At 59.9% G+C, this 23,801-nt stretch overlaps 5 protein-coding genes across 7 annotated transcripts; 3 read left to right on the plus strand and 2 right to left on the minus strand.

Annotated features, from left to right (window-relative positions):
• Positions 1 to 1,038: 1,038 nt before the first annotated feature.
• PAOX (polyamine oxidase) lies at positions 1,039 to 3,964 on the plus strand (the record flags this gene model as incomplete). Its single annotated transcript, XM_082309549.1, has 7 exons — positions 1,039 to 1,186; positions 1,545 to 2,037; positions 2,118 to 2,317; positions 2,484 to 2,739; positions 2,936 to 3,048; positions 3,141 to 3,298; positions 3,765 to 3,964. The coding sequence occupies 7 exons, from the start codon at positions 1,039 to 1,041 to the stop codon at positions 3,903 to 3,905; spliced, it is 1,509 nt and encodes a 502-aa protein (XP_082165675.1). The 3' UTR covers positions 3,906 to 3,964.
• A 422-nt stretch (positions 3,965 to 4,386) lies between these two features.
• On the plus strand, positions 4,387 to 7,922 carry MTG1 (mitochondrial ribosome associated GTPase 1). 2 transcript variants are annotated; one of them, XM_082309551.1, is made up of 11 exons: positions 4,387 to 4,613; positions 4,691 to 4,757; positions 4,985 to 5,099; positions 5,182 to 5,262; positions 5,545 to 5,601; positions 5,818 to 5,908; positions 6,021 to 6,082; positions 6,322 to 6,418; positions 6,634 to 6,715; positions 6,855 to 6,967; positions 7,087 to 7,922. In XM_082309551.1, the coding sequence occupies exons 1-11, from the start codon at positions 4,484 to 4,486 to the stop codon at positions 7,182 to 7,184; spliced, it is 993 nt and encodes a 330-aa protein (XP_082165677.1). In that variant the 5' UTR covers positions 4,387 to 4,483; the 3' UTR covers positions 7,185 to 7,922. The 2 variants fall into 2 exon arrangements, with proteins under 2 accessions (XP_082165677.1, XP_082165676.1); XM_082309550.1 differs by having other exon boundaries at positions 4,691 to 4,754; positions 4,994 to 5,099; positions 5,182 to 5,601; positions 6,855 to 7,922.
• Positions 7,923 to 9,332: 1,410 nt separating this feature from the next.
• Positions 9,333 to 11,512, plus strand: ECHS1 (enoyl-CoA hydratase, short chain 1). Its single transcript, XM_082308839.1, has 8 exons — positions 9,333 to 9,478; positions 10,048 to 10,245; positions 10,319 to 10,446; positions 10,528 to 10,627; positions 10,735 to 10,839; positions 10,925 to 11,044; positions 11,133 to 11,200; positions 11,284 to 11,512. Exons 1-8 carry the CDS (start codon positions 9,349 to 9,351, stop codon positions 11,347 to 11,349), a joined length of 915 nt encoding a protein of 304 aa, XP_082164965.1. The 5' UTR covers positions 9,333 to 9,348; the 3' UTR covers positions 11,350 to 11,512.
• Positions 11,513 to 12,021: 509 nt separating this feature from the next.
• PRAP1 (proline rich acidic protein 1) lies at positions 12,022 to 17,493 on the minus strand (the record flags this gene model as incomplete). Its single annotated transcript, XM_082308817.1, has 5 exons — positions 17,007 to 17,493; positions 14,283 to 14,891; positions 12,919 to 12,997; positions 12,748 to 12,806; positions 12,022 to 12,286 (listed from the first exon to the last, which is right to left on the minus strand). The coding sequence occupies exons 3-5, from the start codon at positions 12,985 to 12,987 to the stop codon at positions 12,022 to 12,024; spliced, it is 393 nt and encodes a 130-aa protein (XP_082164943.1). The 5' UTR covers positions 12,988 to 12,997; positions 14,283 to 14,891; positions 17,007 to 17,493.
• Positions 17,494 to 17,555: 62 nt separating this feature from the next.
• Positions 17,556 to 23,756, minus strand: ZNF511 (zinc finger protein 511; the record flags this gene model as incomplete). 2 transcript variants are annotated; one of them, XM_082310547.1, is made up of 7 exons in its annotated part: positions 17,556 to 17,692; positions 18,994 to 19,097; positions 20,329 to 20,514; positions 21,869 to 21,993; positions 22,148 to 22,349; positions 23,304 to 23,377; positions 23,601 to 23,756. In XM_082310547.1, the coding sequence occupies 6 exons, from the start codon at positions 23,754 to 23,756 to the stop codon at positions 19,028 to 19,030; spliced, it is 813 nt and encodes a 270-aa protein (XP_082166673.1). In that variant the 3' UTR covers positions 17,556 to 17,692; positions 18,994 to 19,027. The 2 variants fall into 2 exon arrangements, with proteins under 2 accessions (XP_082166673.1, XP_082166674.1); XM_082310548.1 differs by lacking the exon at positions 17,556 to 17,692 and having other exon boundaries at positions 18,680 to 19,097.
• Between the last annotated feature and the right edge of the window lie 45 nt (positions 23,757 to 23,801).

Raw genomic sequence — 23,801 nt, forward strand, 5'->3', positions numbered from 1 at the left:
CCTGGGGATGGCTGCATGGCTCAGTGTTGACATGCCGGGAACGTCCTCCATCCCTGGGAGCCAGCAGCCCCAAATGCCCCAGGGCTGGGTCCCCGGGCCACTGTCTCCCCACGAAACTGCCACCAGGATGGTGCCCCGTGGCAGTGCGCAGCACCCCCCTGCCGGTCCCACCCTGCTGCTTGCTGGAAAACCAGAGGTGGGGAAAATCCCTCCAAAATAAATGCTCAAAGGGGATCCCAGGAGCCTGCATCGCAGCTCTGACACCCCCGCCTCTTCCTTGCATGTAAATATTTTCGGGGGGGCTGCCCGTACTTGGGGTCAGCAGGGATAAGTGCTGCTTGCCCGCAGCGGCGGGGTGACCCCAGCCACAGCAAGCCGGGCTCGCTGCTTGGCAGGGTGGCACGGCGGGTGCTGCCCGGGGGTCCCAGCTGGAGCCACCCCGGTACCTGCGCCCCACCACCGCCAAGGCGGGCAGGAGGCAGGGCATCCCCCGGGCAGCACCGGGGCAGGAACAATCGCCGACAAAGAGCCACCAGGCGGCCTTGGGGACAGGAAGCTTTAGTCGTGCCCGCAACAGCCTGGAGATCACCGGCAAGCAGGAGCTCTGGGGCTGGCCCTTGAGGGCAGCTGCCTGCCTGCGGCACCGCTGCCGGCGCCGGCAGCTCTCCCCGGTGCCGCCAGGATGGGTACGGCCAGGACCAAACACCGGCATCCAGCGGCTCCTCCACCTTGCCAGGCTAGCCGGCCTGGGCACCAGGCAGCTGCCGGCGCAGGAAGGGGCGAGAAGGAGGGCGCTGAGGTGGTCCCGGGATTGCCCCCTGTCCCAGGAAGGGTCCCCTCTCCCAAACCAGCCTCCTCCCGCCCCCCCATCTGCAAAGCCAGCGGTTTCCCGGTCCCGCTCAGCGCCGCCGCCATGACCACGCCCTCCCCGTGCCTCGCCCCTCCCGCCCCTCCCCGAGGCTCGCGGGGGCGGGGCCTGGGGGCGGGGCCTGGCGGGGCGGGGGCGGGGCTCGCCGGGGCGGGGCCGTGGCGGGCGCCATGGAGGAGAGCGGCGGGCGGCGGGTGGTGGCGGTGGGCGCGGGGCTGGCGGGGCTGGGCGCGGCCCAGCGGCTCCGCGGCCACGGCTCCCTCCGCCTGCTGGAGGCGGCGGCCCGCGCCGGGGGCCGCGTCTGCACCCGCCCCTTCGGTACGGGGGAGGCCCGGGGGTCGGCACCGGGGGACCTGTCCGGGCGGGGGGGCGCGGGGCCGGGGCCGGGGCCGGGCGGGGGGGGCGGCTGTACCGGGTCAGGAGCAAGGATGGGGGAGCTGCACTGATTCCCTCGCCTCGCTTCGTGGGGCCGGTCCTGAGTGGGATGGACGCGGGGCTGGGGGTGTCGAGTCCTGTGGGCGCAGTGGGATCAAACCGAGCCGGTCATGGGTGGCGCAGGGGGTGCAGTGGGCCCAGCTTTGGGGTGCACATGAGGTTGGGGGTCCTGCTGCTCCCCGGGGACTCCTGCCACACATACACCTTGGGGTGACCCCCTCCCTCCCTCCCCTCCCCGCAGCATCGGGGCTGGTGGAGATGGGGGCGCACTGGATCCACGGCCCCTCGCCGGGGAACCCCGTCTTCTGCCTGGCCACCCACTACAGCCTGCTGGGCCCAGAGGCTGCCCGGGAGGAGAACCAGCAGCTGGAGGCGGGGGGCCACCCCCCGCTGCCCTCCATCACCTACAGCAGCTCGGGGAGGGCGCTGAACACCCAGGCAGTGAGCAAAGCCCATGACCTCTTCGACACCCTCCTGACCTCCGCCCGCGCTTTTCGGGGGTCCGAGGAGCCACCGGCGCCCAGCGTGGGACACTACCTGCGAGCGGAGATCGCCCGGAGGGTCCCAGCTTTGGGAGGGGGCGAGGAGGATGCCTGTCGGCTCCAACTGGCCATCCTCGCCACCTGCCTCAAGCTGGAGTGTTGCATCAGCGGCACACACAGCATGGACCTGGTCGCCCTGGAGCCCTTCGGGGAGTACATCTCCCTTCCTGGCCTGGACTGCACCTTCCCGGGGTAAGTGCAGGGCTCTGGAGGGAGACTCAGAAGAGTGTCTTGGGGGACAGCCCCATCCCCAGCGGCGCCTCCTCCTGCAGCGGCTACAGCAGCTTGCCCGATCACATGCTCTCGGCTCTGCCGGAGGGCACCGTCCTGCTCAACAAGGCAGTGAGGACCATCCGGTGGAGAGGGTCGTTCCGCGAGGAAGGGGACGACACCAGGGATTTCCCCGTCCAGGTGGAGTGCGAGGATGGAGACACCTTCCTTGCCGACCATGTCATCCTCACTGTCCCGCTGGGTGAGGACACCATTTCCTTGCCCTGCCTGTCCCCTCCAACCAGCTGACGTGGTTGGAGATGGGCAGATGGCGGGCAGGGACTTGCCCAAACCCCTTCCCAGGAGGAGAAAGTATCTCAGACCCCATTTAGGAGCCCAGCAAACAGAACTGCCTGATCTTCCTGCAGGTTTCCTCAAGGAACACCACCAGCATTTCTTCCAGCCTCCCCTGCCGGAGCAGAAAGCAGAGGCCATTCGTCGCCTGGGTTTTGGCACCAACAACAAGATCTTCCTGGAGTTCGAGCAGCCTTTCTGGGAACCCCAGCAGCAGCTCCTGGAAGTGGTGTGGGAGGATGAGTCGCCCCTTGAGGAGCCCAGTGCTGACCTGGAGGCCAACTGGTTCAAGAAGCTGATCGGATTCCTGGTCCTCCAACCACCGGAGCAGTACGTGGCCAGGAGTATCAGTGTTGGGGCATCGTGGCCAGGGCGGGTTGAGCATCTTCCAGGCAACGTGAAGGAGCATCTTGGTCCTGTCTGGACGCAGCAGCTCTCTTTGGGGCAGGGAGGGCACAGAGGGCACGGTTCCCGGTGAGCAGTGGGAGGGCAGCAGGCAGCTCTCAGCCCCATCTTTTCGCCCCAGGCATGGGCATGTCCTCTGCGGTTTCATCGCGGGGAAGGAGTCGGAGTACATGGAGACGCTGAGCGACGCCGAGGTTCTCGGCACTATGACGAGCGTCCTCCGCACACTGACAGGTACTGCCGCCTCCTCCACCCTTGTCACGCCAACCCCCCCCCCCCCCCCGGGAAAGGCGCACTTGGATCCCACCCAAAATCCATGCCCACAGGGAACCCCCGCCTGCCTGCTCCCAGGAGCGTGCTCAGGTCCCGGTGGCACAGCGCTCCCTACATCCGGGGCTCCTACAGCTACGTGGCCATTGGTAGCTCGGGGGATGACATCGACGTGCTGGCTCAGCCCCTGCCTGAGGACCCTGAGGACCCCAGGGTAATTGCTTTTGGCCCAGGGGATGCAGTGACCATGGGGGGAGTGGGAACTCCCGGGTGTGGGGATGGATGGACAGGGGTGGGAACAGGACGCCCCAGGCCTTGAGGAGCACAGGGAGATGGCATTCCCCCCTCCCACTCCATTCAAGGGTCACCAATGCTCGGGTCACCAACCAACCCCCCTTGGCTCTTCCCACTGAGCTCCATGGGGGTGGGGGAACCCCATTTGCATAAAATCTGGGGACGCGTAGCTCCTTCCAACCACTTTCCAGCATCCTTATGGCATGGGGTGGGTTTCTAAGTAAAGGAAGGTGCCCGCTCCTCAGTCTCTACATGGCTGCAGTGTGAGTCATGCATCCGCGGGGTGCCAAAGGGCAGGGAGATGTGGCTGGTTTAGCAGCCCTGGTGTCTCTGCTGGGCCGGGAGAGGCAGCAGGCCCCCGGCGCTCACCTCCTGCCTCACCACAGCCCCTGCAGCTCCTCTTCGCTGGTGAGGCCACCCACCGCACCTTCTACTCCACCACCCACGGGGCCCTGCTGTCAGGCTGGAGAGAGGCTGAGCGACTCAACCAGCTCTTCGAGGCACCCAGCCCTGCTCCTCAGCTCTGAGACGGGAAAATAAAACACGTGCTTTGCAGGTTGCTGCCGGTCAGCCTCCTTTATTGAGAAACCTCCCCGGGCAGAGGGACGCGGAGGCTTCTCTCTCTCCGGAGGGGGGGTGGATGCGGCTCCTCGGCTCGGGTCCGGCGGGGAAAAAGGGGCTGCGGCGTTAGTACCAGTTGGTGCTGGCGATCAGGAAGCGGGTGTCGTCCAGCGGGGCCTGCGTCGGGCCTGGCTCCGGGGTGGCCTGAGGGGCTGGGGGTGGCTGGGGGGCGGGTTGGGGCCCAGGCTCCGCGGCACCGGGGGCGCCGGGCCCCGCGGGGGGCACTCTGCCGCCAGGCCCCACCGTCGGGCCCCCCGTAGGCCCCCCAGGCCCCACCGTCGGGCCCCCCGTGGGCCCCCCTGCACCCGTAGGTCGCGGCTCCGCCATGGCGCTGGGAAGACGGGAGTGACGCCCGCCGCAGGGAGCGCCCCGCCCCCCCGGCGTGGCCACACCCCCTGCCCCACCTCTCTCGACAGCCGCGTCGTGCCCCGCCGCCTCCCCGTCCGTCGCGCCGGATGTGACGACCAGGAAGGGCGCCGCCGCCATGAGAGGGTGGGCGGGAGCGCTGCGAGCGGCCGCAAGTGGGCCCGGGACGGTGCCTGGCGGGTTCCGGGAGCGTTTCGATTTCGGCGGCCGCGATGTGGCCTCCTGGTTCCCGGGGCACATGGCGAAAGGTGAGGGGTGGGAGCGGGGCGGGCAGACCACTCCCCCACCCCGCTGCCGCCGCCGCTCACCCAGCGCTGTGTTGCAGGCCTGCGGCAGATGCGGTCCTCCCTGCGGCGCGCCGACTGCCTCATCGAGGTGCACGACGCTCGCATATCCTCCGGCACGGCTCTTCATCCCCCCTGGGTGTCCGCCGGGGCAATGGGAGCCAGGACGCCACCCCCTGCACCAGTCCCCCCGTGTGCCCCAGCTGCCCCGTCTCCCTCCAGGCCGCCCTTTTCCCAGTCCTGTACCCGCTCCAGCTCCGCACCAGCCCCATCAGTTCCCTAACTGGTTCCCCCCGGTACTTGCTCCCACACCAGCACACAGTCACTCTCCTTAGCGGCACTCACATCCCACTATCAGGCCGTAACCCCATGCTGCAGGAGGCGCTGGGCATCCGTCCGCACGTCCTGGTGCTGAACAAGATGGACTTGGCTGATCCCTGCCGGCAGCCGGTGAGCTCCAGGGCAGGGCTGGCTGGGGTCCTGCAGGTCACTGCAGGCAGATGCCAGCAATGCCTTTGCCTGTCCCCTTCAGACAGTCTTGGAGCACCTGAAGCAGCAGGGATGCTCACACGTTGTCTTCACTGACTGCCAGAACAATGGCAACATCAAGAAGGTAATGGGCCGGCAGCCCTGTGCTCAGCCCTGCTGCTCGCTGCTGGCAGCCGAGGGCCATGCGCTGATCTCCCAGTCCCGTGGAGAAGCTTCAGTGCCCCACCATGAGAAGGTGGCACTGCCTGGTCCAGAGCAACCCTCTTTCCGAGCTTACCCAAAGCGCCTCGTCCTCTGCTTGGCCCCCATTTTGCGCATCCTCCTGGCACAGTGTCCTCTGAGCGAGTGGCTGCTGCTGGCCTGGGCACAGAGCTGCAGTTACAGCCTTCTCTGTGTTTCTCTGCAGATTGTTCCCCTGGTTGCCAAGCTGGTGGGCAACAGCCCACGCTACCACAGGGCCGAGGTGAGAGGTGGCAGTGAGACTGCCAGTGCATGTGCAGGGAGTCAGGGTGGCCATCTACAGGTCACCTCCCTCTCCAGCTGGAGGGACGAGGGTGCTCACATGCATGCTAGAAGCGCCGGCAAAGGCTGGGCTGTTTCACTGTTGTGGCTGCCCGTTGCTCCTGGGGTGGGTGGCCGATAACCGGCCACTCCCTGCCCACGTTCTCCTCACTTCCAGAGCACTGAGTACAGCATCCTGGTGATCGGCGTGCCCAACGTGGGCAAGTCATCACTCATCAACTCCCTGCGGAGGCTGCACCTCAAAAAGGGTATTTCTCTGTGGTGCCTGGGCTTGGAGAGGAACCACTGGCGCAGCCGTGGAGCGGGTGGCAGCGCAGAGCATTGCTTGCTTCTCTGACTGTGTCTCTCCTTTCCCCGAAGGGAAAGCCACTGCAGTTGGTGGTGAGCCAGGCGTCACCAAGGCAGTGCTGACCAGAATCCAGGTACTGTCCCCGCAGCACAGCTGACTGGGTGGGTGCTGGCCTCTGCCTCCCCATGTCCTCTTGCAGGAGCTTTGGAAAACCTCGAGGCATGCAGACCTGATCTCAAAGCGTTGCTCAGGTCCCCTTTCCAGCGAGACCTTAACAGAAGAGCTCAACGCCTTGCTCATTAGCTGTGTCAAAGTCCATGGTGCTAATTACTGAGCCGCGCATCCTAACTGCCCTGCCTCCCTCCATCCCAGGTCTGCGAGAAGCCCCTGATGTACCTGGTGGACACGCCTGGCGTGCTGCCCCCGAAGCTGGGGGATGTGGAGACGGGCATGAAGCTGGCGCTGTGCGGTGAGGTGGAGGCTGTGGCTGGGGGGACTCCACAATGTGGCTTCGAGCCCTGGCTGGGCCTGGTACCTGAGGCTGGGGCGGGAGTCTGCTGCTCACAGCCCCCCCAGGGCAGCACATGCTGCCTGGGTGCCCACTGATGGCACATGGACAGCAGGAGGGGTGGCCAGGGCTCGGAGCAGGGCTGGGAGGAGCTGGGGCTTGACTTTCTTCTCCAGGAGCCATCCGTGACCACCTGGTGGGGGAGGACATCATGGCTGACTACCTCCTGTACACCCTGAACAAGCAGCAGCAGTTTGGGTGAGCCAGCGGGGGAACCGGAGAGGGCCCTGGGCTGCATCTGCTGCCTGTGGTCCCAAGTGGGTGGTGGAGGAACCATCCCCGGGGAACCGGGGAGGAGAACCGATGCCGGCAGGGTGTGAGCCACCTCCCTTGGCAGGTACGTGCAGTGCTACGGACTGGCAGAGGCCTGTGACGACATCGAGTCTGTGCTGAAGCACGTGGCCCTCACGCAGGGCAGGACGCAGAAGGTGAAGGTGCTGACAGGCACGGGTGAGTGCTCTGGGGGGGATCTCTGCTGCCTGGGGTGCAGGGGCCAGGCTTTTGGGGATCCTGGGGCGGCTCCAGGCTCCGCTGACACCTCCTTCCACACCCACTGCCCCCATCTCCAGGGAACGTCAATGTGACAATGCTCAACTACCCGGCCGCTGCCTATAAGTTTCTGCGGGATTTCCGGGCAGGATATCTGGGCAGGGTGACGCTGGACTGAGACCTGTCCCATGGGGCAGGGCCACCACCTGCAGCCATGCGGGCTGGGGACACCCCGGTGCCCCATGGGGCTGTGGATACCTTGGCATGGAGCTCTGGTGTGAAATTTGAAGCGGCTCTGCTGGGGCAGCCACCCAGCTTTGGACCCCGGGCTGTTGCAAGGGGCTGGGGGGGACAGTGTCCCCGCAGTGGGGGGCAAGGCTGTGCCGTGGTGGCTGCCCCGTGGTGTCACCATGCAGGGCAACGCTCTCCGTGGGGAGCGCAGCTGCCGCCTCCAGCCAAGACAGAAGCCCTGCGGAGCCGTTTCCTCGCTGCGGTCTTGGCCCTCTCTGGGACCCTCATCCCCAAATAAAAGCTCCGTGGGCAGGGTGCCGGGGCGGTGGCCATCCTAGGGTCCCCGTCCCGAGCCCCGAGCCCCGCATCCAGCCACACCAGCTGTCCGCCCAGCTTTATTGCCACCTCCTCGTCCTCCAAACACCACGAGACCCGCGTACAGAGGAGTGGCGTGACCGGGGTGCCCGAGCCGGCGGGGTTTGGCACAGGGTGCAGGGGGAGGTGGTGGAGGGGCTTCCCACGGGGTCCTGCCCCGGTGCTGGCAGCGGGTGTATTGGTGAGGCCGGGCACTGGGTGGGTGCATCCCCAGGAGCTGCTGCTAGCCCCAGGGGGGTGAGCTCAGCCCCAGGGGGCGGCCAGTCCTCACGGCATTGGTAGCTGCACCGGGCACGGTCAGGTCCCCCGAAACCATCAGCGGCGGAGGAGGGCGGCCAGGGGCCAGAGCCAGGACAAGGCCCAGCCTGGCGGGTCCCGGGTGGTTGCAGCAGAGGTCCAGGCGCTGGCAGCAGCCGTCCAGTTGCCATCACGGTATTCGACGCCATCGCCTGCTTCCAGCTCACTGGCTAGCCGGGCCCGGCGCAGGGCAGCCCCTGCCGCCACGCCGGCCGCCGCTCCCGCTGCCGCCGCCCCTGCCACACGCAGGGCTGCCCCAGCCGAGCCGTAGCGGGGCACCACCGGCTTCACCCGGCTGCGGGTGGCCCCGCGGGCCCCACCACGGGCGGCCCCACGGGCCCCGCCGCGCCCACCCTTGCCGGCCACCGTGTCGCAGAAGGTGGCAGCCAGCAGCACCAGTGCCCAGCACGCTGCTGCGCTCCGCCGCATCCCACCGCTCGGCCGCACCTGGGCACAAGGAGAGCCCCGGCGCTCAGCCACGGCCCAGCAGCGGGCACACGCGTGTGCGCAGCACGGCCTCGCGTGCCCGCATGCACCCACGGACGCGTGCAGGAGGTGCAGGCGGGAGCCTGCCCGCGCACACACACACAGGCCCCGTGCGCGAGCTGTGTGTGTGCGCAGAGGCTGTGTGCCTGTGCTTGAGTTGCACTCCCATGCGTTTCACTCATGCGTGTGCTTGGGTTGCACACACGTGTGTGTCACCCATGCAGCATCCCATGGGTTGCATAAACACCCTCTCCCTGCTGTGTGCATGAGGCGCGCCTTGAACATGCTTGCACACACAGCCACACACTCACACACACCTGTGCACACGGTGCTTGCACATACATGCCCAAGTTGCATGCACCTGTGCACTCCCGCGTGCGCCCACGCCCGGGTTACAAGCATGCACGCCTAAGGACGCCCGTGCACAGCTTACACGCACGTGTGCACACCCATGCATGGCTGCACAGGCAGCCCCGTGCAAAGCTCACAGACACGCACTTGCGTGGCTCGCACACCAACGCGCACCGCTGCGCTGATCGCAGCTGCCCGTGGGTGCGTGCACGCCGGCACGCTGCTCACACGCACGCAGGCGCGTCCCTCGCGCACGCCTGTGCACACACCGCACACACGGACGCGGCTTGCACGCCCCCAACCTCCCCGCAGCAGCACGCGCGCGCGCGCACACTCGCACCCTCCCGCGCACGCACACGCGCCCACCCCCCCGGCACCGCGCACGCCGCCCCCGCCCGCGGGGCTCACCGGGCCCGGCGCTGCCGCTGCCTCGCTCCGCTCCGCTCCGCTCCTCCCCGCCGGGCGGGGCGCCAGGGGCGGGGCGCGGCCGCACGGCCTGGGCCAATGGGGGTGGCGCGCTGCGGGGCGGGGCTGCCTCGGCCAATGGGCGCGGGCGAGGGGCGGGGCGGCGGGGGGGCGGGGCCGCTCCGCCGCGCTCCGCCATGGCTGCCTCGCTGCGCGCCCTCCTTCGTCCCGGGGCCGCCGCCGCCGCCGCCGCCGCCGCCGCGCGCCGCCGCGCGCTCCTCCCGCCGCCGCCCCGCCCCCTCCGCGGGGCGCGGGCCTGCAGCGCCGGTGAGCGGGGCACCGGGGCGGGAACAGGGGGGCGCCCGGCCCGGGGGAGCAGGCGCCGTGCTCGGGCCCGCCTCTGGGCACCGGGGAGCCGACACCGGGCACGGGGCCCCTGCACCGTGCACGGGCCCTGGCACCGGGTCACTGCACCGTGTATGGGCTGTGGCACTGCGTACCAGGGTTCCAGCACCGCGCACCGGGGCCCAACACGGCACACTGGGGCTCAGCACCATGCACGGGCCCAGCACCGCGCACCGGGGCCCAATACCATGCACCGGGGTGCCTGGAACATGCATCGGGTCCCAGCACCGTGCACCGGCCCGGCACAGGGTGGTCACTGGGTGGCACCTGCCCTGCTCAGGATGGCACCGGGAACTCCCCGTGAGCCCCAGTCCCGAGCCCCCACGGGTGACGTCCCACCGGCTGCCGGTGACCACTGGCACGCGCCCACCACCCTGAAGGTCGCCTTAAAATAGCGCGGCACCGTAGCAGCAGCCAGGCCGCACCGGAGGGCAGGCGGGGGGGGCCTCACCCCGTTGCAGGCAGCCGATTGCCTAACGGGGCGGGGGCAGGGGCTCCGTTCCAGTACCTGGCCGTGCAGAAGACGGGGGCGCAGCAGAGTGTGGGCCTGATCCAGCTGAACCGGCCGCAGGCGCTCAACGCCCTCTGCCAGGGGCTGATGGAGGAGCTGCGGCGGGCGCTGGAGGCCCTGGAGAATGACCCACAGGTGGGGGCCATCGTCATCACCGGCAGCCAAAAAGCCTTCGCAGGTAGGGCAGGGTGCCTCTCCCCACCCCAGATATTTTGGGGGGATTCAGTGTCCCACCCTGTTTCCCTTTGCAGCTGGCGCGGACATCAAGGAGATGCAGAACAAAACCTTCCAGGAGTGCTACAGCAGTGGCTTCCTCAGCGGTTGGGACAAGGTCTCCACTGTCCGCAAACCCATCATCGCCGCTGTCAATGGCTATGCCGTGAGTCCTCCCCCACCTCTCTCTGTGCCGCCCGGTTCAGCCCCGGCACACCCTGACCCCCCTCTTCCTCCCCTGTCCTAGCTGGGTGGCGGCTGTGAGCTGGCCATGATGTGCGACATCATCTACGCTGGGGAGGAGGCGCAGTTTGGGCAACCCGAAATCCTGCTGGGGACCATCCCAGGTGAGTGGGGGGCACCCGCCAAGGGAGGTCCATCCCGGCTGGAGCGGGGACAGCGGGGACACCCAGGTATCCCTCTCTGGACCTTTCCCTTCCCCAAATGACTCCAGGTGCCGGAGGGACGCAGAGGTTGACCAGGGCGGTAGGGAAGTCGCTGGCGATGGAGATGGTCCTCACTGGGGACCGGATTTCGGCGGCAGAGGCGAAGGAGGCAGGTAGGGGCGTGGGCCAGCCCCAGCACCGCGGGGGTCCAGTGGGGAGCCGTCCCCCCACCCCACCACCTGCCACCGTCCATCCTAGGTCTGGTCAGCAAGGTCTTCCCTGTGGAGAAGCTGCTGGACGCGGCCATCGCCTGCGCTGAGAAGATCGCCAGCAACTCCAAGCTCGTGGCTGCCATGGCAAAGGAGTCGGTCAACGCTGGTAGGGGCTGGGGGCCCAACCGGGAACCTCCCCAGGGGGGCTGCGGGGCCAGGCAGCAGGGTCTCCCCAACTTCTTCCTTGCTCTCAGCCTTTGAGACGACGCTGGCGGAGGGGAACAGGACAGAGAAGCGGCTTTTTTACGCCACCTTCGCCACTGTGAGTAGGAGGGTCAGCCCCATAGCAGGAGGGGATAGCGGGGCTGCTGCCCCTGCCCAGCCTCACCTCTTCACTCATCACAGGGCGACCGCAAGGAGGGGATGACAGCGTTCGTGGAGAAGCGCAAGGCAAACTTCACCGACAGCTAAGCCTGGGGTGGTGCAGGTCCCTGCGGCCGCCTGCTTCCCGTTGGCCCCCTGCATCACCCCACGGAGGGGGTCCAGGACCCGGTGGCGAGTGATACCCTGCCTGGGGTGAGACAACCAGCAGCAGGGACCACCTTTGCCATCGCTATTAAAAGGTTTTCCTGGCGCTGCTGGGAGATGGGGCGTCATTGCTGTGGGGTCCCCCCCGAGCTGGGAAATGTTGGGGTTCACTGAGACCCCCCCCACTCCATCACACTGCTCTCCAACACTGGGCTGGGCAAGAGCAGCCTCATGGAGCAATAGGTCCGTGTGTCCCCTGGGGAGGGGACAGCCTGCGGCACCTTCTTGGGCACAACACCAATGCACTGAGTTTGCCCAGCCTCAGCTCCACCTGGGCTGAACTGAGGCCGGCATCATGGGCTGAGTCCCCCACCCCGAGGCATCATCCTCACCCTGCTTGGGGTCTCGGGGGGAGCCCAAGGAGGGGATCCCCCAGATGTGGGGGCCCTGCACTTAAGCAATAGGTTTCTGGCAGCAATGAGGAGCCCACCAGGACGTTGTGGGGGGAATGGGTTTATTGTGGGAGCTCAAGGGTGGGTAGGGAGGGACGACTCCCCTCAGGAAGCCCCAGGAGTGGCTCCCACCCCTCATTTCACAGCCCAGGCACGTCTCCACTCAGCTGTGGTGGAGATGGTCACGGTCCTCCTCCGGGCCACTCTGCACCTCCAGGGAAAGCATCTGGGGTGGCACACGGGCATCGGCCTCCCTGGCATCATCCTGGGGGTGGTGGAGGTGGTCGCGGTCCTCCTCTGGTCCCGCCTGGGCTTGGCGGGGGCCCCATCGAGCCCAGGCGCTGCTGGAGAAGACCTTTATACCTGGTTTCACCTCTTCAGTGATCTCGCCCTCCTCCGACAACTCCACGGCTTGTATGCCCAGAATGCTGGAAGAAGGGAGAGAAAACAGCAAGGAAAGGTTGCAGTGCATCAGGGTTACTAAATATCCCCCTGCCCCAGGGGAATCCCACTCCATCGGGGTGCAGGGACCCTGGCGAGACACCCCCCCCCTCCAGGAGGCTGCAATTAGGATCTCAGGGAGCAAACGGGCTAATTTAGCCACTCATCCCACAAATGGGCTGGATGGGTCCGGGACATCAGCACCGCAGCACCCGCAGTTCCCCGTTGCCGCCAGCAAAGAGAAACCAGCTGGGGCTCGATGCTCAGAGAGTTTGGGTGATTTTGGGGGAAGACGGAGCTGAGAGCCCCTTAATTTTGGGGGGATGCAAAGCAATGAGGGAAATTTATTCCCCCTGCGAAACGCTTTACGTTTTGGGGTGCTGCTTTGTTGGCTTTTACAAGCCAGATGTGGGTGCGCAAAGGTGCAGGGAGGGCGGCTGCCTCTTACATTTCCTTGGCCAAATCCTGCTCCACGGTCAGGTCCTTCTGCTCGGTGTTGCTCAGAGCCTGCGGGGAGAGAGGAGGGTGCCGGGGGGGGTGGCACAGATCACGCGTGGATCTCCCTGTGCCCACTTGTCACATGGGGCAGCAGGAGGGCGAGGTGGAGAGTGGGGCTCACCTGGGTGCCCCCGGGGGCAGGCAGGAGGAGGGCAGCGCCCAGCAGGATGGTGATGCTGCAGAGCCGCATGGCCGTGGGGCTGGCAGAGAGATGGCAGAGGAGCCACGTTGGCAGTAGCTGTTGGCTGGTGCCAGCCTGCACCCAGAGCACCTGCCTGCACCCTGCACCCACAGCTCCTGCCTGCCTCTGTCTGTGCCCACAGTGCCTGCCTGCATCTGCCTGTGCCCAGAGTGCCTGCCTGTATCCTGCACTGAGCAGCTGCCTTCACCCTGCACTCACAGTGCCCACCGGTGCCCACGGTGCCTGCCTGCACCCGCAACTCCTGCCTGTGCCTGCTTGCACCCACAGTTCCTGCCTATGCCCACAGTCCCTGCCTGTACCCCATGACTGCACCCACACCTCCTTCCTGACCCCCAGCGCCCACCCCCACCCATGCTGCCTGCCCCCCTGCCCTCCAGCACTGTACCACTCCATGGCTGCCTTCTGCAGGTCTCCCGGCCTTTGCCCTGCACTTTACCCGCAGGCAGGTGCAGCCGCTCCCAGGGCCACCCGTCCCATGCGTCCTGCGTGGCACTGGGTGGGGCCCCCCCACGCATGGGAGTGCGTGTTCTCCCTGTGCAGCTGGGCACATGCAATCCCCAGGCACTGGGGCACATGCAATCCCCATGCACCCAGGTGTTTACATCCCCCATGCACCCAGGGACATGCATCCCCCATGCATTGGGATGCATGCAATCCCCATGCACCAGAGCACGTGCGTCTCCCCATGCACCAAGGCTCACGCATCCCCATATTTGACAATAAAGCAAAAACAGCCACGTTTCTGATCTCTGAATAAATGAACTGTGATTAAACGCACTCTGCAAGCAGTGAGCAGAAGCAGGGACCAGCGCAAAGCCTCTTCAGAGCTGACATTCACGGAGTTTTGCTGTGTTACATAAATAAGGCTTATTAGAGCACAACTGGGCCCTTGCAAGCAGTGGATGTCAGAGGGGAGGAAGATGGCCTCCAGGCAGTTTTAGTTCATAGGGTGCCTTGGGTTGGAAGGGTCCTTCCAAGATCATCCAGTCCAGCCCCCCTGCCATGGGCAGGGACATCTTCCACTAGATCAGGTAGCTTAAAGCCCCGTCCAGCCTGACCTTGACCTGTAGAAAAGCACGAGCTTTCCTAACTCATGGGAAACTGAAGAGCCGAATTTGCCCTCTCAAATCAAACCATGATGGGGTGGCAGCTGCAGCAACGCGCTTGGGCTGAAGCCCTCTCCAAGGAGATGCGATTGCCGCAAAGCCCCCAGGGAGGGATGGAGGAGTTGGTCCAGGCAAGGGGCTGAAGAGACAAGGAATGCCTGCTACCTTCTTCTCTACCTTGTGCTGCCAGGGCACAGGCGTTTGCTCAGCAGTGCCGAAGCCAAACGAGGTCAGCTTCAGTAAACGCAGCAAAAGGAAAGGAGCCTCATCCAGTGCCATGGCTGGCCCCCCTCTGCTGTCTGCTCCCCTGCCCAGGCTGCTGGAACCTCTCCAATGGCTTCCCTGCAGCTCGGTGATGTTAGACCATACTCCCATATCTGGAAGTTCTCCTGGTTGCATCGCAAAGCTTGGAAAACCCTTGCTACCCCCAAATGGCTGCTGCAGGGCTGGCAGGTCTGTGTCCCCCTGCCGGCAGATGATCTCTGTAGCGGGGGGAATGCACTCCTGAGCCTGCACCCCAAAAGACCCGTCTGTGAGGATGGGGAGTCTTGGGAGAAGTCCCAGTGAGGTGGTGGCCTCTGGCATGGAGCTGCTCCCTCTTGCTCTGTGGGTGGGTGCTGCAGGGGGAAACCTCTTTTGACTTCTCTGCTGGTGCAGGTGCCGATGTCTTGCTCCTGCTGTGGCATTGAGCGCTCCCCCAGGTCAGCTGACAACCCTTCCTCTTGCTTCTCCCCTATGTCCAGCACGATGGGATTCATCTCCATCGCATGGGTGCCTTCATCTCTCCTACAATAGAAGGAAAATGGGTGAATTTGGGGTGTTCAGTCCCCAAACCGTTTGCCAATGCATTTCTTTCCCTAGGAGATAAGCTTTGGAGGTGTGTGTGAGTCCAAAGCCTGTGCCCCCTCCGGCCCTGCTGTGGTGGGTTACACCTCGTTTCACCTAGGGGACCCTGTTTTCGCGTGGCGCTGGGTGAAGGCAAGCTCCTTCACCATCCAGATGCTGGAGAACCTGAGCGGTGCTTTGCTTACAGACCTGCACAAGGGAGAAGCCAGGGATGCGCTTGGGGACACATTGAATATGTTATCAAAATTCCCTTTCCTAGCTATATCAATTTTATACTATGAAAGTGTATTACTTTTGTTAATACTTATATTAATTCACATTATACACTATAATGTGATGAGGGAATTGAGTTTTACTGGAGACTTTGGTATTATTCTTCATGTTTTCTATGCGTTTGCTGTGCCTGTGTTGCATGCCCCATGTTTGCACAAATCCGTGCGTGATGTGTGCAGGTATATGCTGTACACATGTATCAAGCTTGTATGCGTCTTGGGCCATGTATGTGCTTGCCTGCAAATGCGTGTGCATGCTGTGAGCGTGTGTGTGCGTACACACACATGGATTGTGCTGGTGTGTGTGCATGTGTGCTACCTGAGTCCCGCCCTGGGCTTGTGTTTGCTTGCATGCAGTTATTTGCCAGCACGGGCATACGGGTACGTCCAACCAGTGTGTGTCCTTCTGATGGCCGCTGCGGGGTAACTCCACCTGCTCCTGCCTGCACAAACAAGCAAGGGGCTGGAAAATTTTGCTTATGACAAATGCTACAAAGGGAATTCAAGTTTTGGCTTGAAATAAGGATTTTTGAAAGCCGCTGGCCAGCTGGGAAAGACTTGCCCGTGGACTCTGGAAAAAGTTGGTAACCCAGAAGAGAGCTAGTCATGAGACCTGAGGATGTAATTGCAATTTTTATTTATTTTTTTAATAGCAAGGGCAGGCATTCAGAGACCTGGAGTCTGGGAAAAAGGAAGGAAGGAATTTCCAGATGGAAACTTTGGACCTAAACATGTAAGGGAGAGCAGATTGGGCTTCTTCTGCATGACCTTTGTACCATCACATGCCAAAGCCTGCAGGCATCTCCAGCGACATGGTGCCTGCGTCAAATTTCCAGTTATTCCAGCAGGGGAAAAAAAGCCTCATTACGGGCTTCCAGTGCTGGAAAGTGATTTTTGCTGACCGCTGGTCCCTGCTGATGGCTGTCCCCAGGCAGACATGGGTCAGGAGCACCAGGGCAGTGGGCACAAAAGTGGTGACGGAGCCTGGTCTCTACCATGGCCCTGCTCTGGGAAACCAGTGCCCTGCTGGGGTGAGGGCTGCGGAGGTGTGTGTGGGGGTGTGCGTGTGTGTGCGCGTGGAGAGGCGTGGAGGTGTGCGTGGGTGCCTGTGGGGGACAAGGGGGTATGTGTGGTAATGGGGGGGGGGGGGGCAGCATGTGTGTAGGGGGGTGTGGGTACAGGGGTGTGTGCACGGGACAGCGGTTACTGGGTGTGCGCACAGGGCTATGGGTACAGGGCAGCTCCGTGGCTGCGTCCAAGCCCTGGCCGGCTGCTCCCCTCTCTCCCCTTCCCAACCTGGACTTCCCTCCCTCCTCCCTCCTTCCTCCCTTCCTCCTTCTCTCCATCCCTCCCCCCTCTGCTCCTCCTCCTGCCCTGGCAGCAGAGACTCCCCAGTGCCCGCTCAGCGCTGCGCCACACTGCCAGCCAGTCTCTTCCAGGGCTGCCTGCCCTCCTCTGGCAGCGATCCTGGCCGGAGGGTTTGCCTGCCGGAGGCACGTCTCTCCGGAGGCCAAGGAGCCAGAATTAATGCCGGACAAGCTGGCTGAGTTTTAAACACAGCAAAGCATTTCAAAACTCACAGGGAAATGTCCTACATCTCTGTAAGCATCATTCCTTGCTCCTATTTGCAAGGATTTTTCAAAGCCCTTTTTATCCTTTGCTCCTCCCAGAGAGGGGGAAGGGAAAAAAGCAATTACAGATCTTAAGCTTGGATAACACTGTTCCAGCAACCTCTTTTTTTCCCTTTATGGACAATTTTGTAAGTGTCATGGTTCAACAGGACCTCGAGACCTGGCAGCAGCATGCTGAGCCTGGATCATTTCCAATCAATCTTTTCTCCTGGCAGGATGAGATTAAAAAGGAAGGGAATGACAACAGGAAAAACATCCTCCATCTCAGCCTGATTTTGGGGGTATTTGGAGCAAAGGGAGGTTCATTCTTCACATCTGACTCTGCCTGGGCTTCAAAACAGCATTTAAATTCTCTACGAAGCAATTTTGTAAAAATTCCTTTTCACCTAGTTGGAAGTCACTTTATTTTAACTCCCCATGGAAATGAGCTACAAGGCATCAGAATGCTTTTCCTGCCCGGGTAAACCTTTCGCATGGGTTTCAGAGCAAGCACCAGGGAGCAGAGCAGACTTCAGTGAGATGAAGGTCAGGATTAAGGATCAACGAACGCTTTTTTTTTCCTGTTTTCTTTTTTCTTTTTGTCAGTGGTTCCAGCTTCCGTACAGTCAGCAGATTTTGTCTTGGAATTTCTTGAATCTATTTTTTGTCCAAAAAGGCAAAAATAAAAAAAGTAATCCTGCGTATCCTCAGCTCCAGCAGCTGATTTCCTCTCACCTCCACGTCGCAGCGCTCCGCTGCAGTCCGAGACTCTTTCTGTGAGCAACTGATGCAGAGTTCAAGCCGCCCCATGTCTGCGTGCAGTCCCAAGGGCTGTCCTTGCTGAGAGCTTTTAAAAACACTGAGAAAATGGAAGAATTAAATTAAAAGAATTAAATTAATTGCTGTAACCTACACTGCTCTTCCTCTGGATTTTACTTTTATTCTCCCCTGTGCAAGCAGGGCTGACCGGGAAGCATGGCACCCTGCTCCCAGGCCAGCTGAGGAGGCTGGCGGTATGCAGGACTTCCTGCAGGAAGAGGGAATGATGTCCTGCAGGACATCATTAATTTTCCAATTAGCAAAACTACTAACCACCTGTGCCTTGGGAAAGGAATTTGGGAGTGAGCTAAAAGATATGGAAGCGTTTGTGTAAGTAACAAACGGTGGAAAATTAATGGCTCTAACCTTGAAGAAGAGCTAAGAAGCTGATAGAAGGGAACACCTTGACACCAAAGACTGGACAGCAGCCAGAGCCGATAAAACTGCAGAAACTGGGTGAAAGGTAAATGCCGTGAGGGGAGATTAGGACCACCGACTCAATTCAGGACTGAAAAGACTTGCCGCCCGCCCCCCCACCTGAAAGGAGCATGCGTGCTGATTTGTATAGCAAGCGAGACTCATTTAAATATAGTTAACGAATAGTGTGTGAAATGTTAAGCACTAACCAATAAGTGTGGATTTAGGTGTGTTTATGCTAATCATTTAACCTGATAAATATGTTGTGGTTTTTTATGACAGTGTGCTTGATTTGTGGAATTTCCACCGAGCACCCTGCGCAGAACAAAACAATGTCGGCTCTCTAAATGGGACCTTGTCATTCGTTTGGAGGGTTTTCTCAATTAGAAGCAATAGGAACAGGGTGTATTTTGCTCGATGTTATCCCTGCTGCATTTTTGGCAGCAGTTCCTTGCAAGTTCTTCACAAAGCCTGTGCGATCCCCGCAGCTGCCTGGAGTTTCAGAACAGCATTTGCCATTTCCAAGCTCAGGCAGGATGCAACCATCTACCTAGAAAGCCACTGCTGCCCAGAGCAGTCCTGGCACTGATGAGATACAAAAACTCACAGCACAGAGGCAGACTCATTTATTTGTAGTTTGATTTCAGAGAGGATCAGAAAAGAGACTGTTGTGTCTCAGGAAGGATAAACATAAGCATGGGCCAGTTCTGAAACGCTGCCAAAGGGAGGTGGTACGGAGACATAAAGGGACTGTAGCAAAGCACCTCCCAAGGTATTGATGCATCCCAAACTGCTGCGACACAATCCCTGTTTTTGCCCTTCTGCCCTTCCTGTACGGAGCGGGATGCCCTCGCATGCAACTGCAAATATCCCTGCTTGGCCACGTTGCCATTGCTAACAATTGCGGGCAGCAGCGGCCAGCACCTTCTCATCTTGCACAGATCCGGCACGCTGACCTTCAGACTTTCTTCCTTGGTCCTTTAAATCCTCGGGTGGCACCTTGTCCAAAGCAAATTGTGGATGGGATTCTGGAAAGGGAGACACGCTTTAATACACATTAACAGTCCACCTCTCACAGGATCACCGGGACACTTTATGCCTTGTGTAGCATTTCAAGCTCCCAGAGCGGGAAGAGTAAGGTATCGGAGGAGCAGGACATCTAAATCACCAAAGTTTAAGTCAAAAAATGCGTGAAATACTGCTCCACTTTCCCATTTATTCTGCACATTTCATTTATGTTCTGGAGGCCTCTCCTCTCTTTACAACCAGGTGTAACATGTTACAAAATGCAGTAACTGCCATTGGGCAGTTGCAGTGGTTTGTTGTGGAAGCACATGATCGTGAAGAGCAGGAGAGCAAAATGAGCAGTAAAAGTGTGGCCTTTCGACAGCAAATTTTCCTTTTGACCTGCAGTATCACATCAAATTCAAGGGACAGTTTCTTTCTGATTTATAAGCTGTTACGCTGGACAGTGCAGTGAAGTTTAAAATGTCACCGTGGCAGCTGCAAACTCAAACCACAAGAATCCCTTTGCTAAGTGGAATAGTTCAGGCAAAACCATATTAATCTTTATGCTGAGAGATGATTAAAATAATGAATAAAATGACACCAATCTGGGTGCTGGGAAGAGGGTGGTGACCTTTTGATGGCTACCTTGTATTTCATACATCTTTTACAGCACATGATGAGGGGGATTTCAAAAGTCAAGCCGGCCTTAGGCAATTCAGTTTCAACTTTTAGTAATGATTTTAAAAAAAGAAAAACAAACAGAAAAATGAGAAATGATGCTCTGGCCTTGCAAAACCTAAGGTTCAGAGCAAGATGTTCACCTGCTTTATTTGTGCCTTGTCCTGTGACTGCATAGGAGCACAGACAGTTACAGTGAAATACATCAGCTCAGTCCTGAGTCAGCTAGGATGGGAAAGTGTTACAAAGCAGGAACGAAACTTGTTTGAGTATTTTAGGACAGAGTTCTTATCTTCAGACCCACGCCATTCTGCAATACCCTGGGAAGAGATCATGGGCAGGCAGACTAACAGAAGCTTATTGACACGGCTTTCACAGTGTACACATGCTCTGTCCTTCCTTACGCTTTCCTCTTTTAAAAATGGCTTTTCAAACATACATGGAAATCCTACCTCTTTTATCTTCAACATGGAAACATCTTAAGCCATGCTGCAATAGGCACTGCAAAATGCAATTAAGATGATATGGTCCCAGCCCCAGAAATTTTTGCCTGCAGAGGCCAACAGTACAGACCTGGATTTATTGAGTCGTTTCTCTGGCCCCGAGGGGCCGGGGCTGGCTGCAGGCAGAGGGATCTCCATGTTCTCACTGGGCCCTATTTCCATGGAGTCCACCTGGAATTGCTCCGACATCTCCATGCTCACATCCATCGGCACGCTGGCACCCTGCTTCGTGGGAGAGCTCGCGTGCTTGGGGCCACTGCAGAGAGAAGATTTTTACATCCTTTCTCAGCAGCTGTCACATAAGCGCAGAGCAAAGGAAATGAAAGGTGTTTCATGATGAAACAGGTCAAGTCCAACTTGCGTGAGTTACTGCATGGAGGCACAGATATTTGGCTGCACAAACCACCGGGAGCAGCCAAAAGGCTGCTGGACAGCTTTGCAATAGGCTTGTATGAGTTTCTACTTAAGTATTCAGGGTTGCTGCATTATAGCACACAGCTTTGTCCTCAGGTTCTTTCCTTCAGTCCATAAAGCGCAACTCATTCAATGGGCTTGATTCCCTGAGAGGGCTGTCCTTTAGCTGACCTACTGATACCATGCCGCAGCCAAAGGTGACTGTTAGCTTTTCATCCCTGGCTAAGGCGTCAGCAGCATTTGTGGTCAGCAGTTTCTTTCTTCCCTAAATGCCAATTAACTTTAGTAGTAGACAGCTGGCCCTGCTTGCAAAGTCTTTAACCAGCTCTTCCCTTTACAGCCTGGTGTACCCTGAAGTATTTGGAGCAGAACACGCTTCACCTTTCGTTACCAAACTTGCCCCGAGAACATTATGCTGTGATGTGATGGCAGTGGCTGACAGCCTCTCAAGTCCCCTCACTGCTTCTGTAAGCAGCCGTTTCCACGTCCAGAGCTGCCTTACATCACTTCTAACCACTGACACACAGAAAGGAAAGGAGCTCTGAAGATCTCTACATCTGAGCAGAGGGTTGGACTAGAGTGTCCACATCTTAGCTAGACCAGGCTACCCAAGCAAGCTTTGGAAGACTCCACAGACCCAGTCCCCTGTCCCTTTGGGCACCCATCCCAGGGCCACACCACCCTGCCAGGCAAGAAATTTTCTCTCTATCCCATCACCCAGGTCTCTGAGGAAGGTGTTAAACAACATCAGTCCTTGTATTAATCCCTGTGGTGAAAGCAGTGCTTGAAATTAGTGGCCAGCTGAGAAAGCCATTCGCCAAACTTACAAAGCATCCCTCTGCTCTACTTGTGCTTTTTGGGAATGGAAATATTGCAAAGGGTTGGAGGGCAAAGCAAGAAACATGCACAAAACAACACAGAGAGATGCTGGGCTTTGCATTTACACTTGAGATGGCATGAAGGGAGCAGAGCCTGGAGCCACACGCACAGAGAAATAAGACGCGCTTCAACATTCGAAGTAAAACATTGCCACAGAAAGCCTTGCAAGTTTACCTGTTCTTACAAGCAGCAGGAAACGTCATTTCTGAGCCTCTTAGGATATAAACTTGCTTCCTTTGGGAAGGGAGTGAGACAGCAGAGAAGCACATCACCTCTACAGGGGAAAACCAGTTGTGCTATTGCAGTTCTGCAGTTACCTTTTCACTTTCTTCGGTCTATCAAACCGGAAGTCAGCAGGATAAAGGTGAACAGTGACCAAGTGATCCTTTCTGTCCCTGCTGCTCTTGAACTTCTCCGCACAGCCTTCTACCAAACACTTGTACTGAAAGGCAGGAAAAAAAAAAAAGACACAATTGGAAAAGGCAAGCAGTGTCAGCTGGGAACATGGGTGCCCTCCCCGAACAGTCAGTCTCTAAGGTCACCAGCCCACACCATGCATAGCAACCCCGAGCAAAGGGCTAGGCACAGCAACTCACCATGTTTTGCTTCTCAGCCATTATCTGGAAGAGGGAGTCGTGCCACTCTAAGATGTGAATATCCAAGAGAGGCCCTGATGGAAAGGAGCGCTTGCAGAAGGAGCAGACATTCCTGTGGAGTGTGTTGTAGTGGTGCTCATAGCCCTCCAGTGTATCAAAGACCTGGCAGCACCCAGAGATGTGGCAACTGAATTCTGACACCCTGCAGGCAAATGAGGACGTCCACAACTTAAATTAAATTAGGGCCTTAATTTAAACTGCATATGTCCCTCTAGATGACTTTATTTACTTCTAGCATTTTTTGTGAATAATACATAAATTAAATGAAAGGCACAATGGAATGAAATTACAATGGTACTGGCAGTTGGAAACTCTTATTTGCTGTTATGGCTTGAACATCATATATATTACCATTCTCTGAAGTGGTGCTTCAGTTAAGAATAAATGCAAAGCAGCAATGTGAGAAATAAGCTGTTCGACCTTAAAGTTGCAGCTATGGATTAAAACTTTGTGCCAACGCTGTTTAACAGGCATCTGTAGGATAACCTCACACAATCCTCAAAGTAATTCCTCAATTTTATATACAAGAGCAGGTTTTAGAGCAAGATGAAGATTCTCCCCCCAGGCTTAGCCTTCCTAATCAGGGCTGTCTGTACCACACAGCTCTCCCACTGTTTTGACTGGGTATATAATAACCTGCCGCTTAAATCCTCTTGTTTAGCTACAGTCCCAATTTTCAGACATATTACAGATGCCTTATCTGCTTATGAGGAACTCTCAGTGAAACGACATCACGTCCAGCAAGCACAAGAAGTCAGTATTCAGACAGACAGCTGACCGCAACACAAAATACAAATTTTTGACCTTTTCAGCAGGATGTTGAGGTCTGCAAACTACATCACCTCATTTTCCTTTTCAAACTGTTTTGCAATTCATCCGGGTATTCTCCCTCTTATTTCTCCTCCTTAGACTCTAAAGTCCATGGACAAGAGGTACGGCACCTGACCCAGCCTCGTGCCCATACAATGCGAGCGAGCAGGGTTCATGCCAACGGTGCCGCATGCCAACACGATGCATGGAGAAGCACACGTGAACTAAGAGGCACACCTGGGGCCATCGCGATGCCGGGGTGGCGTGCCGGCCCTGCCTCACTTACTTGGGTCTCTCCGCCACCTCCGCGAGGCTGGTGAGGACGCCCTGGAGGTAGAGGTGCCTGTGAACATCCCCATCCTAGGAGAAGAGGAGAGAGAGGCCGTGGGCAGGCAGGCCTGCCGCCACGGGGCAAACTCTTCTCCACGGAGACAGGCCGCGCTGGGAGACGCCCGGGGGGAGCGCTCTGAGAGAGCACGGCAGTTGCTTTCCACACAGATCGGGCCCGCAGGCCTAGGCCCGAGGGGCTCGCCCAGCGCGGGGAGGCCCCGAGCCGGCCGCCGGCGGGAGGGCAGCCCCTCACCTCGAGGAGCGGGTGGTGTGGGCCGAGGCGGAGACGGCGAGGGGCGAAGGCGAAGGGCGGCGGGGCGCGCGGCGGGGGCGGCAGGGCGCGCGGCGGGGGCGGCGGGGGCGGCCCCTCCCGCAGGCGGCGCCGCAGCCCGGGCGGCAGCGGCAGCATGGCGCGGGCGTGCGCATGCGCGGGGGAGGGCAGGGCGCGCATCCC

This window comes from Platalea leucorodia (genome assembly GCF_965183815.1).
Source record: "Platalea leucorodia genome assembly, chromosome: 4".
Lineage (NCBI taxonomy): Eukaryota > Metazoa > Chordata > Aves > Pelecaniformes > Threskiornithidae > Platalea > Platalea leucorodia.